Here is a 15,670-nt window from a genome sequence, read left to right as displayed (position 1 = left end):
AACATCCATCATACGATTCACAAATAAATTATTTAAAATTTCAGGGTGTATCTAAACATATTTGTATATCTAACTCATTTTCGGGCATGCATATCGAAGTTTCGAATTTTTCTAAATATCAAAACCAACCCACCCACCCACCCACCCCCAATAGTTCCGGGGAAAAAATATATATATATACTTGAAATTGGTGTTTACTTTTTTCTTTTCTTTAACTGCACCTTTAAGTAAAGTCTTTGGAAAAAGCAATCTTTTTTAAAATCAATCACAACACAAATATGAAAATATCACGGAAATATTCCGTGATATTTCTTTTTGTATTTTATCGACCAAGTTGTATTTCCTACATAATTTTTATAGTGTGCTTGTCAGCCTTGTGACTGTGTACATGTGTTGACCAGATTTGTCGATTCATTATGAGCACACAGAAGGGAAACATTCGTAAAACTGGCCCACAGAAGTATCAAAACAAATCAGCATTTAAAAACTCGCTCCATGACACTACTCCAAGAGTGAAGTTGATGAACAACGTAATGTTGGGAAGAGTGTGCAAAAGATGTAAAGACATCATTGACTGGAAAATAAAGTACAAGAAATACAAACCTCTCACGGTACCTAAAAAGTGGTAAGTAATATGTCTTACTGGCATTAGTAGAGGGCGAAGCCCTCTCACGGCCCGAAGGGCCGTGAGAGTGGAGCTCTCCCTATAGGTAACACGTATATACATGTTTAAAAGGAAAATATAGGAAAATAATGAAAAATTAAACCATACCTATGGAACTTGAAAAGTTTGGTACCAATGGCGTCGATTCGAATATTAGCGCGTGGACATGTATTCCTCCATTTTGAATCTCGTCTACCCTAGTTCACGTCGTTCTGAGATGTTAAACATAAAATCCGTAAAAGAATATAAATCTTAGTTTCTTAATCATATATAATCACTCCACGATTAACGCCATGTTTTTTGTTGTGGTTCAAACGCTTTGTTTGTAAATTTGGTAAATAACGACGCTGAATACGATGTCACAATATACTGTTTACATCAATTGCGTTATATTTCCCGCGTTCAATTTATAGGTGGATCAAATGTCCAAAAATTAGTATGCTTTGATACAGCTCCGTGCGCGTGCTAACTTCGGGTTGTTTTTGTCCTGTTTTGGATATAGATAATAATGCCAAAACTTTTTTGCTTCGCCCTCAAACACGGTCACGCCGTAAAACATATTATATCTAGATCCATAACAGGACAAAAAAAATATCCCGATTTATTCAGGTCCAGTCCAAAGACTATTTCTACCTACGTAGCTACTTATAGCTACGTAGGTATTTAAACCTACTCCAGGTAGTTATTTTTACCTATTTTACCTTTACTTGCATTTCGTGGTCAAACACAGGAACCGCGCAATATGTTGTGTACCAAATTTCTTGATTCACTTACACTGACGATGAATACCACAAAAATATTGGACAAAAAATGATTACTTTCTAACCTTTCAAATTTGCATCAATAACAGCACCCAGTTCCATTTTCTAGGAGCTTAGGATCATAGCTACGTGATAAAAAGTCTAGAGTGTCTTACAAATCTGTATTAATTTTAAAGTTTACCTTCATGCATTTTTACATTAAAGGTTTTTGGGGCGAATTCTCATGCATTTCCTCTGTATTCTCCACCCTCGTAAAGTATTCAAATTTGCACTCTGAATTTTACCGTGCACATGCACAACATGATATATAAAACGACTAACCTGTTTAAAAGATGCGCCTTAATTATTATTCATTTATATTTTCAAAAATAGGTAAAAGTAGGTAGAAGTAGCTACTTTAAGTAGGTTTACTTAGGTAGCTATTAATAGCTACGTAGGTAGAAATAGTCTTTGGACTGGACTTGTTATTAGCACCTACGTGTGAGGACAGAACTCAATTAAAGTATTCTAACTTTAGACATTTTTGATCCGCCTATTAATTGAACATGGGGAAACTCTATGCAACTGATGTAAACAGTGCATTGTGACGTCATATTCAACGTCGGTGTTTAGCAAATACACAAACATAGGAGCCATGGCACAAGCACGTTTATCGAGGAGTGATTATATATGATTTAGAAAACAAAGATTTACATGCTTATAAGAATCTTATGTAACATCTCAGAACGATATGAACTTGGGTACACGAGATTCTAAATGGAGAAATACACGTCTACGCGTTAGTATTCGAAGCGATGCCATTGGGACCAAAATTTTCAAGTTCCCTAGGTACGGTTTAATTTTTCATTAGTTTTCTATATTTTCCTTTTAAACATGTATATAAATGTTACCTATAGGGAGAGCTCCGCTCTCATGGCCCTTTGGGCCTTTAATTCGACGACTGATTATTGTTTATGATTAAGAAAATAAGATTTACATGCTTTTACCGATGTAAAATGTAATAAGTTTTACGGCGTGACTATGTTTGAGGGCGAAGCAAAAAATATTGGCATTAGAAATGAATCTATATCCATAACAGGACGGAGCTAGATATCATAGCATCCCAACTTTGGACATTTGATCCGCCTATTCATTGAACGCGGGAAATATAACGCAATTGATGTAAACTGCATTGTGACATCATATTCAGCATCTTTGTTAGTAAATTTACAAACATAGGAGACATGGTACAATCGCAATAATCGACGACTGATTATTGTTTATGATTAAGAAAATAAGATTTACATGTTTTTACCGATTTAATAAAACATGAGAACAATTAACATCAATTTAATAGGGTAGATGAGATTCAAAATGGAGAAATACATGTCCACATACTTGCATTATTCCAATTGACACCATTTGGACCGAAATTTTTAAGTTCCATAGGTTTGGTTTAATTTTTCATCATTTTCTATGTTTACCCTTTAAACATACATATCTACGTATTACCTATAGCAAGAGCTCCAATCTCACGGCTGTTCGGGCCAAGGGAGGGCTTTGCCATCTATAATATGCGGACAGTGCTACCGTTTGAGTGAGCGCAGCAACATACATATTTTGCACTGTTCATACTTTGATCAGCAATCTATTTACCAAATACACACTCAGTACATGAATGGGATTAGGCTGCAGAAATAGCTTATTTTAGCTCTCTCCCAGAGTTTTATTTTAAATCATGAACAATTGAAGTTCTGTATTAGGTTCTTGCTAGGTTTAGATCACTCTAAAATACAATGTTTTCTGTTGTAGCACAAAATGCCTCCAAAAGAAAATAAAACAAGCCTACTATACCATTTGCATCGAGTGTGCAAAGGAAAGGGACGTCTGTGCGAAATGTGGAGAAAAATCAGAAATTGTTGAAGAGTAAGTAGTACACTGTATTACTGTAATCTGATATTATCAAGAAATTAGGTAATAACATTTATCCTGTGAACAGTATCTAAAGGCATATGATCTTTGTAGGGTCAGTTGTAGTTGTATGTCGTGATCCTGTGATTGTGAAGATACTCGTAGACATACCCCAAGATTTTGCATTTTAAACCAATGTACAAAACATAGAATATCATACACTTTTCATAAATACATTTGAAGGTATAATAACCAATGAGCCAAGAATTTATAAGATTAAATTAGGTCTTTTTCAAGACAAAAATTGTAACAAAAAATACTATTTTCTGTTTTCATGAACTTAGAGCAGAGACATTAACTCCAGCAGAACAGATGTCTAATGAAGCACAACTTGAAGCCGAGCTCAAAATGTTACCAGAGAGGAAGAGAAGTAAGTAATTGTATTACATTGAGATGTAGGAGACTGTGTTACATTGAGATATAGGAGACTGTGTTACATTGAGATGTAGGAGACTGTGTTACATTGAGATATAGGAGACTGTGTTACATTGAGATGTCAGAGACTGTGTTACATTGAGATGTCAGAGACTGTGTTACATTGAGATGTAGGAGACTGTGTTACATTGTGTTACATTGAGATGTAGGAGACTGTATTACATTGAGATGTCAGAGACTGTGTTACATTGTGTTACATTGAGATGTCAGAGACTGTATTACATTGAGATGTCAGAGACTGTATTACATTGAGATGTCAGAGACTGTGTTACATTGAGATGTCAGAGACTGTGTTACATTGAGATGTCAGAGACTGTGTTACATTGAGATGTCAGAGACTGTGTTACATTGAGATGTAGGAGACTGTGTTACATTGAGATGTAGGAGACTGTATTACATTGAGATGTCAGAGACTGTGTTACATTGAGATGTCAGAGACTGTGTTACATTGAGATGTAGGAGACTGTGTTACATTGAGATGTAGGAGACTGTCTTACATTGAGATATAGGAGTCTGTGTTACATTGTGTTACATTGAGATGTAGGAGACTGTGTTACATTGAGATGTAGGAAACTGTGTTACATTGAGATATAGGAGTCTGTGTTACATTGTGTTACATTGAGATGTAGGAGACTGTGTTACATTGAGATGTAGGAAACTGTGTTACATTGAGATATAGGAGTCTGTGTTACATTGTGTTACATTGAGATGTAGGAGACTGTGTTACATTATGTTACATTGAGATGTAGGAGACTGTATTACATTGAGATGTCAGAGACTGTGTTACATTGAGATGTCAGAGACTGTGTTACATTGAGATGTAGGAGTCTGTGTGATATTGTGTTACATTGAGATGTAGGAGACCGTGTTACATTGAGATATAGGAGACTGTGTGATATTGTGTTACATTGAGATGTCAGAGACTGTGTTACATTGAGATGTCAGAGACTGTATTACATTGAGATGTAGGAGACTGTGTTACATTGAGATGTAGGAGACTGTGTTACATTGAGATGTAGGAGACTGTGTTACATTGAGATGTCAGAGACTGTATTACATTGAGATGTAGGAGACTGTGTTACATTGAGATGTAGGAGACTGTGTTACATTGAGATGTCAGAGACTGTATTACATTGAGATGTAGGAGACTGTGTTACATTGAGATGTAGGAGACTGTGTTACATTGAGATGTAGGAGACTGTGTTACATTGAGATGTCAGAGACTGTCTTACATTGAGATATAGGAGACTGTGTTACATTGAGATGTAGGAGACTGTGTTACATTGAGATGTAGGAGACTGTGTTACATTGAGATATAGGAGACTGTGTTACATTGAGATGTAGGAGACTGTGTTACATTGAGATGTAGGAGACTGTGTTACATTGAGATGTCAGAGACTGTGTTACATTGAGATGTCAGAGACTGTATTACATTGAGATGTAGGAGACTGTGTTACATTGAGATGTAGGAGACTGTGTTACATTGAGATGTAGGAGACTGTGTTACATTGAGATGTCAGAGACTGTGTTACATTGAGATGTCAGAGACTGTATTACATTGAGATGTAGGAGACTGTGTTACATTGAGATGTAGGAGACTGTGTTACATTGAGATGTAGGAGACTGTGTTACATTGAGATGTCAGAGACTGTCTTACATTGAGATATAGGAGTCTGTGTTACATTGTGTTACATTGAGATGTAGGAGACTGTGTTACATTGAGATGTAGGAAACTGTGTTACATTGAGATATAGGAGTCTGTGTTACATTGTGTTACATTGAGATGTAGGAGACTGTGTTACATTGAGATGTAGGAAACTGTGTTACATTGAGATATAGGAGTCTGTGTTACATTGTGTTACATTGAGATGTAGGAGACTGTGTTACATTATGTTACATTGAGATGTAGGAGACTGTATTACATTGAGATGTCAGAGACTGTGTTACATTGAGATGTCAGAGACTGTGTTACATTGAGATGTAGGAGTCTGTGTGATATTGTGTTACATTGAGATGTAGGAGACCGTGTTACATTGAGATATAGGAGACTGTGTGATATTGTGTTACATTGAGATGTCAGAGACTGTGTTACATTGAGATGTCAGAGACTGTATTACATTGAGATGTAGGAGACTGTGTTACATTGAGATGTAGGAGACTGTGTTACATTGAGATGTAGGAGACTGTGTTACATTGAGATGTCAGAGACTGTATTACATTGAGATGTAGGAGACTGTGTTACATTGAGATGTAGGAGACTGTGTTACATTGAGATGTCAGAGACTGTATTACATTGAGATGTAGGAGACTGTGTTACATTGAGATGTAGGAGACTGTGTTACATTGAGATGTAGGAGACTGTGTTACATTGAGATGTCAGAGACTGTCTTACATTGAGATATAGGAGACTGTGTTACATTGAGATGTAGGAGACTGTGTTACATTGAGATGTAGGAGACTGTGTTACATTGAGATATAGGAGACTGTGTTACATTGAGATGTAGGAGACTGTGTTACATTGAGATGTAGGAGACTGTGTTACATTGAGATGTCAGAGACTGTGTTACATTGAGATGTCAGAGACTGTATTACATTGAGATGTAGGAGACTGTGTTACATTGAGATGTAGGAGACTGTGTTACATTGAGATGTAGGAGACTGTGTTACATTGAGATGTCAGAGACTGTGTTACATTGAGATGTCAGAGACTGTATTACATTGAGATGTAGGAGACTGTGTTACATTGAGATGTAGGAGACTGTGTTACATTGAGATGTAGGAGACTGTGTTACATTGAGATGTCAGAGACTGTATTACATTGAGATGTCAGAGACTGTCTTACATTGAGATGTCAGAGACTGTCTTACATTGAGATGTCAGAGACTGTGTTACATTCAGATGTCAGAGACTGTATTACATTGAGATGTAGGAGACTGTGTTACATTGAGATGTAGGAGACTGTGTTACATTGAGATGTCAGAGACTGTATTACATTGAGATATAGGAGACTGTGTTACATTGAGATGTAGGAGACTGTGTTACATTGAGATGTAGGAGACTGTGTTACATTGAGATATAGGAGTCTGTGTTACATTGTGTTACTTTGAGATGTAGGAGTCTGTGTTACATTGAGATATAGGAGTCTGTGTTACATTGTGTTACATTGAGATGTAGGAGACTGTGTTACATTGAGATATAGGAGACTGTGTTACATTGTGTTACATTGAGATGTAGGAGACTGTGTTACATTGAGATATAGGAGACTGTGTTACATTGAGATGTAGGAGACTTTGTTACTTTGAGATGTAGGAGAATGTGTTTCATTTAGATGTGGGAGACAGTGTTACATGTACATTATGTTACATTGAGATGTAGGGGCTGTGTTACATTTTGTTACATTGAGATGTAGGAGCTGTGTTACATTTTGTTACATTGAGATGTAGGTGCTGTGTTACATTTTGTTACATTGAGATGTAAGAGATTGTGTTACATTGAGATGTAGGAGAATGTGTTACATTGTGTCATAAACCATCACAGCTTTTCAACATCTGCGATGCATACTTGGAATACATATCTAATACATGTACTCCCGACAGCATCTTCACTAGCCAAGGGTTTTCACAATGTGGACCGAAGTGAAGATGTCTTGACAGGAACACTGAACTATATACAAATGTTCTTAAGACCAATTTGTAAATAAGGGCATATGCCATGTTTCTCTATGTATAATTTTTGGTGACATTTCACGTACAATTCACTTACTTTCTATTTCATTTCTACTAATTTAAAAAAATCTTAGAGTATGTAACCGTATGTTACATGTATCATGTCTGTTTTAGAGTTGGCATATTTTGATAGTTTCTGGTTGTTGCAAGCAAAAATGTAAAGTCAGCTTTTATGTATTACAGTAAGTTGTATAAATGGATGTTAATGTAGCAAAGAATGAGAGAAAAATCTTTAGAACAATCGGGTATCTAACCCAGCACCCTTACATTACTAGATAGGTGATCTAGCCACTGAGCTACCCAGGCCGATATCAGCCTATTTCTGAAATCAAACAAGAACTCTTCATACTGAGGAGATGAAAAAATAATTTTAGAAAAACTGTCAGAAATGTTATGTACATCCTTAACAACTGTTAAGCTATCTCCTAGGTACTCAAAGATACTTAACAGATTCTGTGAGCCAAATTTGAATGATGGTCACTTAAGGAAAAAACTCTTGTTCCTTTCCTTCAATGATAAAAGGAGATCTTTTAGGATAAAAAAAAATCAATAGTTTCTAAGGCCCCGTCGCATCTGTCGAAAAGGTACCGAATGGAGTCATTATTTTTCAATTTATATTTGTGTATGTAAATGAGGTAACTCTTTTGTTATAGATATGTATTAAATTTTTTTTTAGAAGATTTTAGCAAGATTTTAAGGTAATTCCACCCCTCTAGAATTATAGGTTCAATCTTATATTTGATAGTTGATTCTTCAAATAATATATCTTAGTAACAAATAAAAATGATAAAATAAGTATGTTGCAGTATTAATAAAAAATTTTATCACTTCGCACACTTATACCTGTATCAACGTCAGAAAATTGCAATTTTCCTTAAAAAGCATAATCAAAATTTCACAAGAACTGGTTAAAACGATATTATAGTACTCATAAAAAATCATGAAACTGTTTCTTTAAAAAATATACAAAATGTTTGTGAAAAATAAAGGAAATGTATCGCATAATGGACTTCATAAATAATTGAATGAAAAGAGAGTTATTGCCCTTGGATTCAATATTTTGAAACATATAATTGATTATTCATATAGACTTTTGAAATATCTTATGGTTAACAAGATTTTTTACACTAGCTATTGAAAAAGACTCCAACAAAATTTATATCCCTGTCATTTATAAATCTTATTAAATCGTTTACTTTGCAAAATCGTATGACATCACAGGAGGGTGGAACTATGTTAATTATCTTTTGTTGAAATAATTATTGAATGCAAATTCAATTATCTGCAAGTGGTTAAGAATAATAGAATACATTTAATAGTAAATAATGTGTGAAGCTATCTTTTATGAAAATAAAATTTCCATTATTCCATTGCTTATTCAATCTATGAGAAAGAAAAGGTAACTCATTCTTTTGTCAACATTAAAAAAGAAAGATAACTCATGCAACAGCCAAGTAAAATACAAAAAATAAAAAAAAAAAATACCTGTCTGCCTCCCATCAAAATTTGAAATTTTTGGCCTGAGAAACTATTCATCAAATTCTTTTTTTTGGCCTTAAAAATATATTATGTACATCAAAATAATGTTGGAAAATGATGTCTCTAAATTGTCTCATGAGGGATGTACTGACATTTAAAAATAACGCCCCAAAACAACTTTCAATGTCTTTTTTTAACATCTCAAATTATATACCAGTTACGGTTATGAATCTTATGTTATGAAGTTGTTCCCTTTTTTTCAGGAACATTTTTTCGTCTGCAACAGCAAGGAAAGTTAACAAAGGAGCATCTAGAAGAGGCGGGCGTGGAGATGGACGAGGAAGGTGTGGAGGATTCTGATGATGAAACAGAACACGACGATCAAGAGAGGATGGAGAACATTTGTAGTGAAAACGACGAGACTGAACCCGAAAAAAGCTCTAATCCCTAATCATGAAATCAATCAGTTACACTGTATTGACTCTCCCCTGAAGACTTCAAAGATAAATTATTGTGCCTGTTTAAAGAAAATGCAATGATTTGAGTACTTTAGATAGAATTTACCAGATTGTGATAACCTCTCAAGATAAAACTAGTGTTTGTTTTGGATGCAAAAACACTGTCCTTTGTATGTTGATGACTGAAGATATGTCTGCCAAGTTTCATTACAATCGGATAAGTAACAGAAAGTTACTTTGGCTCTATGAGTATTTTCTATGATTATTGTTTCACAACTCCTAGTTACATGCGACTGATACACATACCGACTTTTTCTAGATCTACCAATAACTGTACTCTTCTATAGTTTATATACAGTCTACTCCACTTATATTAAAGTTCAATAATAAATCCCCAGTAACATCATTTCTATAGTTAAACATAAATAAATATATTGAACTTTGGATATAATAAACAATTGAGGTTGGTCCCCTGAATTTCAATATATCCGGAGAAGACTAGTTTATATCTGTCATATTTCTTGTTTGTGGAATGCATTAAATAAACAACAATAAAATTAAATTGTCATAGTATTAAATGATTCATTTTGTCATCAGGGATAGGACTGCCAATAATTACAGTGTATGTTCAAGGTTTCTAGTTCTTGTAACCACTACTGCACAATTTTTGTGTAGTTTTAATTGACGAGAAAATAAAGACTGTTCAAGCATCAGCAGCCATTAAACAAGAGTTGCAGTGCTAGTGAATAAGTGTACCATATTATCATAAGCCGTAACTAATCATTTGATTTCTGAAATTACTGGTGTGTAATTTGACCTCCGTGTTCCCAGGATTTTTTTCAGGGATATAGGTATTTGTTCAAATGATAGCAATTATTTCATTACAATTGTTTGTAGAACATTACATACATGTAATACTATTGTATGTGTATTTATTTTAGTGTATTTAAACTCTGACAGAATCTAGTAATTGTAATTGTAATTAAAAGATTTATATAGTGCCCTATCAACATTAGTTCTCTAAAGCGCTTTACAAAAGTGAAAGAAAAGATCATGTAAAATCGATGTGCACATACATGTGAATAAAATATTCATAGTGTCAGAATTAAAATGCATAATTATTATTATTCATTTATAGCGCCTAATGTAATGATATGATTACCCTAATAACCTATAAAACAATTTAAAACAACCCTTAGGAATAATTAAATACATAGAAAGGACATAGGTATAATAACAAACTACAGGTTTTTGGGTTGTTGTTTTTTTTTACAGCACTGTAAGAGCACTAAGTATATAAAAATAATCACAAATTAAAAGCTAATCTAAAAAGATGCGTTTTGAGGTCCACTTTAAAACTTAAGACAGTGAAGTACATTGTCTGAGTTTAAAAGGCAGAGAGTTCCATAGACTCGATGCAGCCTTGTCCAAACGTCGATCCCCATATGTTTTCGTACGTGTCTGAGGTACCTGGAGAAGATGCAGAGATTCGGATCTTTATAGTGATCGTGTGGGATTGTAAACTGAAAGGATATCCTTTACGTAAACTGGAGATGGGTTGTTGAGAGATTTGAAAGTATGAAGAAGTATCTTATATTGAATTCTGTATTCAACTGGGAGCTAGTGAAGATCTATTAGAACAGGAGTGATATGGTCGGATTTTTTTGAGCGTGTTATTAATCTTGCAGCTGTGTTTTGTGCCCTCTGAAGTTTGCTGGTGTGTTGAGAATGAACACCATAAAGCAATGCATTTCCGTAATCTAATCTGGATGTAACTAGCGAGTTTACTAGAGTTTTACATGCTTCATCATTGATAAATGGATGGATACAACCAATTCTGTGAATGTTCACATATGCTGAGCGGGAAATAGAGAGACAGTGTTTTTCCATGGTGAGGGATTTGTCAAAGAATACGCCCAAATTCTTTACGAAAGATGAATCCCTTACAGCACAGTCACCAAATTCAAGATCAAAACTGCTCATATCTTTAATTCTGTGTTTTGGTGCGAAGACTACAAGTTAAGTTTTAATCTTCATCGAGTTTGAGGAGGTTGATACTCATCCACATACGTATGTCCGACATTTGTCTTTGAGACATATCAGTCCAATTGTCACTAGGTTCAACAATGATATAGATCCGTGTGTCATAGGCGTATATATGATACGTCATATCATGACGTCTGCATACTTCCCCAAAGGGTTTTGAAAAAAAGACAATAGTCTTGGACCGAGGACTGAGCCTTGCGGTACACCACATTCGAGGAGACAAGCATCAGACAATAATGAACCGACGGCAACACGTTAATATCTATCACTAAGATAGGATTTAATCCATTTCAATGCATATCCAGTGATACCAAACATGTTTTACATATATACATGTATTTGCATGTAAAATCTTAGTCCCCATTGTGGCCCAAACCTACCCCTGGAGGCTCATTGGTTCTTGAGAAGAAGATTTTTAAAGATTTTCCCTATTGCTATGTAAAAGTTTGATCCCCTATTGTGGCCCCAACGTACCCCTGCGGGCCATGATTTGAACAAACTTGAATCTGCACCATGTCAGGAGGCTTTTATGTAAATCTCAGCTCTTTGCCTCAGTGGTTCTTGAGAGGAAGATTTTCCCCAATATATTTCTAAGTAAAACTTTGATCCCCTATTGTGACCCCAACCTACCCCAGGGGCCATGATTTGAACAAACTTGAATCTGCACTATGTCAGGAAGCTTTCATTAAAGTAATTTATTTCCAATTTTGGGCCCAAAGGGAATACAAAGTTCATATACATAAATCATAAGAGTGATTATCCAATAGATGAAAAATGAAATTTACAAGTTCATGATAAATCAACTTTTCTTAGTAATGAACAGCTATATATGTAATTAGCAAATTTTTCAACAATATTGTTACATTCGTTGCTCATAAGCCAGATAAATTTTTGTCTATTACACAGATTTATAAAATTCTTGCACAAAATGTTCATGGACTCTATGAATGGTTTTCTTAAGTGTTGGTATGCTATGCAGTCAAATACAAAATAAAATGGAATTCATCTTCTACACAGTCAGACTTGCAGACAGTACATTTTCTCTTATTTACATGTGTTTGTGTGTAACGTCCAGTTTCAATAGCCAAAGAATGAGAACTGATTCTGAAATTTGTGAAACATTGCAAAACATGAGGATCACAAATTACTGAAAAATATTATGTCAGCTCTTCTGGCCCATTGGTTCTTGAGAAGATTTTTAAAGAACAAACTTGAATCTGCAACTATGTCAGGAAGCTTTTATGTAAATATTAGCTCCTCTGGCCCAGTGGTTCTTAAGATTTTTAAATGATCCTACCCTAAATTTGCATTTTTTATGATTATCTCCCCTTTGAAGGGGGCATGGCCCTTCATTTGAACAAACTTGAAAGCCCTTCACCCAAGGATGCTTTTGGCCAAGTTTGGTTGAAATTGACCCAGTGGTTCTGGAGAAGAAGATGAAAATGTGAAAAGTTTACAACGCCAACGGACAAATTTTGATCATAAAAGCTCTTTGGCTCAGGTGAGCTAAAAAGTTGGAAATTTTAGTAGAGGGCTTCATGGACATCATATCCATGCATCTAGTTTTTTCCCATGTGTGAGAGTACAGAGATTTGTTTTTACCTTTTTTTGACATATTTGGCCTTGCCCATGATGCCTCAGGGGTGATAAGGTAATAAATTTTACAATTTATATTTCTCTAATCCTAGAGATGCTTCACACCAATAATTAAAAGAATTGGTCCTGTAGTTTTCAAGAGGTTAAAAATGTAAAACTGTTAACAGACGACGTATGAAGACGAATGGCAATATGCAAAATCACCTCGGTGACCTAAAAAGTATGGATATTGCATGTACAATGTACATGAAATTTTTTACACTTCTTAAAATGCAATCTGTTGGAATTAAGCTTTTAAGGTGGGTCGATCCTCAGGTGACTTATCAATATCAATTCAAAGTGCAAAATCTGTATTAATTTCCATTCAATATAGTTAAAGTTAACCAATGAAAATGTGTATGTTGCCACATTTTAAAGATGTCAGACTTAAAAAACGGCAGTATATGTTAACATCAGAAAATCACACATTTTCGTTATACAGAATTAAAATAGATAAAAACTTGTTGAAATGACAAATTTAAAATGTCAACAGTTAAAAAATAAAGTGCACCGCCACGGCACATGATACGCCCGTCACATACTGTTAACATGAACATATCACCATGAAGAGATAGGTATGCATGGAACCAAATGTCAACCTTCCTTTAAGAATCTTACCCACTTTATGGCCTCATGTGACATTGCTTCAAATATTGATAATGTAAGCTTAATGATTTTTAAAAGGATATAAAAACATTTTCCCAAATGTTTTCAATGAAATGATTAAAGTGCAAGATAGCCCTTTATCCAAGCAAACAACTTACAATAAATGGGAGTACTCAAAAAGGTTGATTTATTCAACATATCAAAAAATACATATATCAGTATCTGCCTTTGTCAAATCTTCAAGTATAAAAGTAAAAAATGCATGGTGATGTCAATATAAATAAATATAGATTAAAAACGGTTATTTCAAACACTGGTGCATCTCCTATGGTGTAGTTATTAATTAGAAAAAAATAATACATCATATATTTCTCAACTGGTTGTGTTAGACTTGAGACATGACAATCTGCACCTTGTTGTTGAGATATAAAATAAAAATATATTTTACAATATCATATTAATTCTTAAACTTTATACCAAATTAACTTTCAAAGTAATGGCTACCAATTAGAACTGTTCTAAAATTTGACAGATCAATTAGAAGGCCAGATTCCTCTGCCCAATTCCCGATTGCAAGAGATATAGATAGCACCTCCTTGATCAGATTGCTGTAACAGAAATCTTCTAAACTCATTAATTAATCTGTAATTTGACAGAATGCAATTTTTCTGTTAGCAAAATGCCTCCTGAATTGCTTGATAATTACACCCATGGGACAAGGGAAATTTCTCTTGTTACTGACACAAAAGAAATAATTTGTTTGTTATATACTGCTGTATAGTACAGTGTATATAATGAAGAATGTGTAGTTTCTTGAATTAACATTTTTTAATATGGTTATTGCAATACTATTTCATCTGTTCAGATTTACACAAATGCCCAATCTGCAGCTTTGTTCATTGTATATCTTTTTTCTGAACAATAACAAAACATCAAAATACTAATCATTAAAATAGGCCTTTATACATATTGCAACCATTTGTTGTCTTAGTGAGAAATGATACTCTGCATATAGGTTGCTGAGAGAAAAAATTAAAAATTATATAGTACAATGTCAAATTAATTTTGAAAATAAAGACTAACCACAACAAACAAATTCACTTTCACAAATAATTTCTGGTATATCTGCAATTAAGAGGCTAAGATCTCTCTGCCCAATTCCCTAGAGATAAAGATAACACCTGCTTGATCATGTTGATCAGAGATGCTCTACACAAAACTCATTAATTAGTCTTGTCAAAATGCCCTTTGCATGCTACTCCCATGGGACAAGTGGAATTTCTCATGTTATTGTTAGAAACAAAGGAAACATTACATAGGCTAAAAAAAGCTGTACAGTATATCATAAAAAAAATATGTGTTTTCTTGATGTAACATTTTTGAATGAGGTTTTCTACAAAACTCTTATATGAGTAGGGATTGTACCAATTATAACATACTTTTTTCAAAAAATCACTTCAACTAAATGTCACAGTGACCTTAAAGTACAGTGCGACACACCTTCTACCTAAGATGCATAAGTTGACCAAGTTTCATGATTCTAGATCAAATAGTTTTCAAGTTATGAGCCGGACAGGGTTTTACCATATTTGGCCATATCTTCTTAATTAAAAGTCACAGCGACCTGGTTTTAATGTGCGACACACCTTCTACCCAAGATGTATCAACTGACAAAGTTTGATTATTCTAGGCCTTATAGTATTTAAGTTATGAGCCGGACACGAAAAAGCTAACAGACGGACGGACAGACGGACGGACATGAAGGCCATAACATAATACGGCCCGTCTTAAGACGGGCGTATAAAAAAGTTAATTCATAAATATGTATAAATTAATTGTGGATATTAGGGAAATCATGTATGATAGACATACAGTAGAAGAAATACCAGCATAGGAGTTATTGCCCTTGAC

At 34.4% G+C, this 15,670-nt stretch overlaps 1 protein-coding gene across 1 annotated transcript; it reads left to right on the top strand.

Annotated features, from left to right (window-relative positions):
* Positions 1 to 329: 329 nt before the first annotated feature.
* LOC125652529 (uncharacterized protein C9orf85 homolog) lies at positions 330 to 10,040 on the top strand. Its single transcript, XM_048881824.2, has 4 exons — positions 330 to 625; positions 3,217 to 3,330; positions 3,660 to 3,745; positions 9,278 to 10,040. The coding sequence occupies exons 1-4, from the start codon at positions 417 to 419 to the stop codon at positions 9,463 to 9,465; spliced, it is 597 nt and encodes a 198-aa protein (XP_048737781.1). The 5' UTR covers positions 330 to 416; the 3' UTR covers positions 9,466 to 10,040.
* The last annotated feature ends 5,630 nt before the right edge of the window (positions 10,041 to 15,670 follow it).

This window comes from Ostrea edulis, chromosome 5 (genome assembly GCF_947568905.1).
Source record: "Ostrea edulis chromosome 5, xbOstEdul1.1, whole genome shotgun sequence".
Lineage (NCBI taxonomy): Eukaryota > Metazoa > Mollusca > Bivalvia > Ostreida > Ostreidae > Ostrea > Ostrea edulis.
This window is presented reverse-complemented; position numbering and strand designations above follow the sequence as displayed.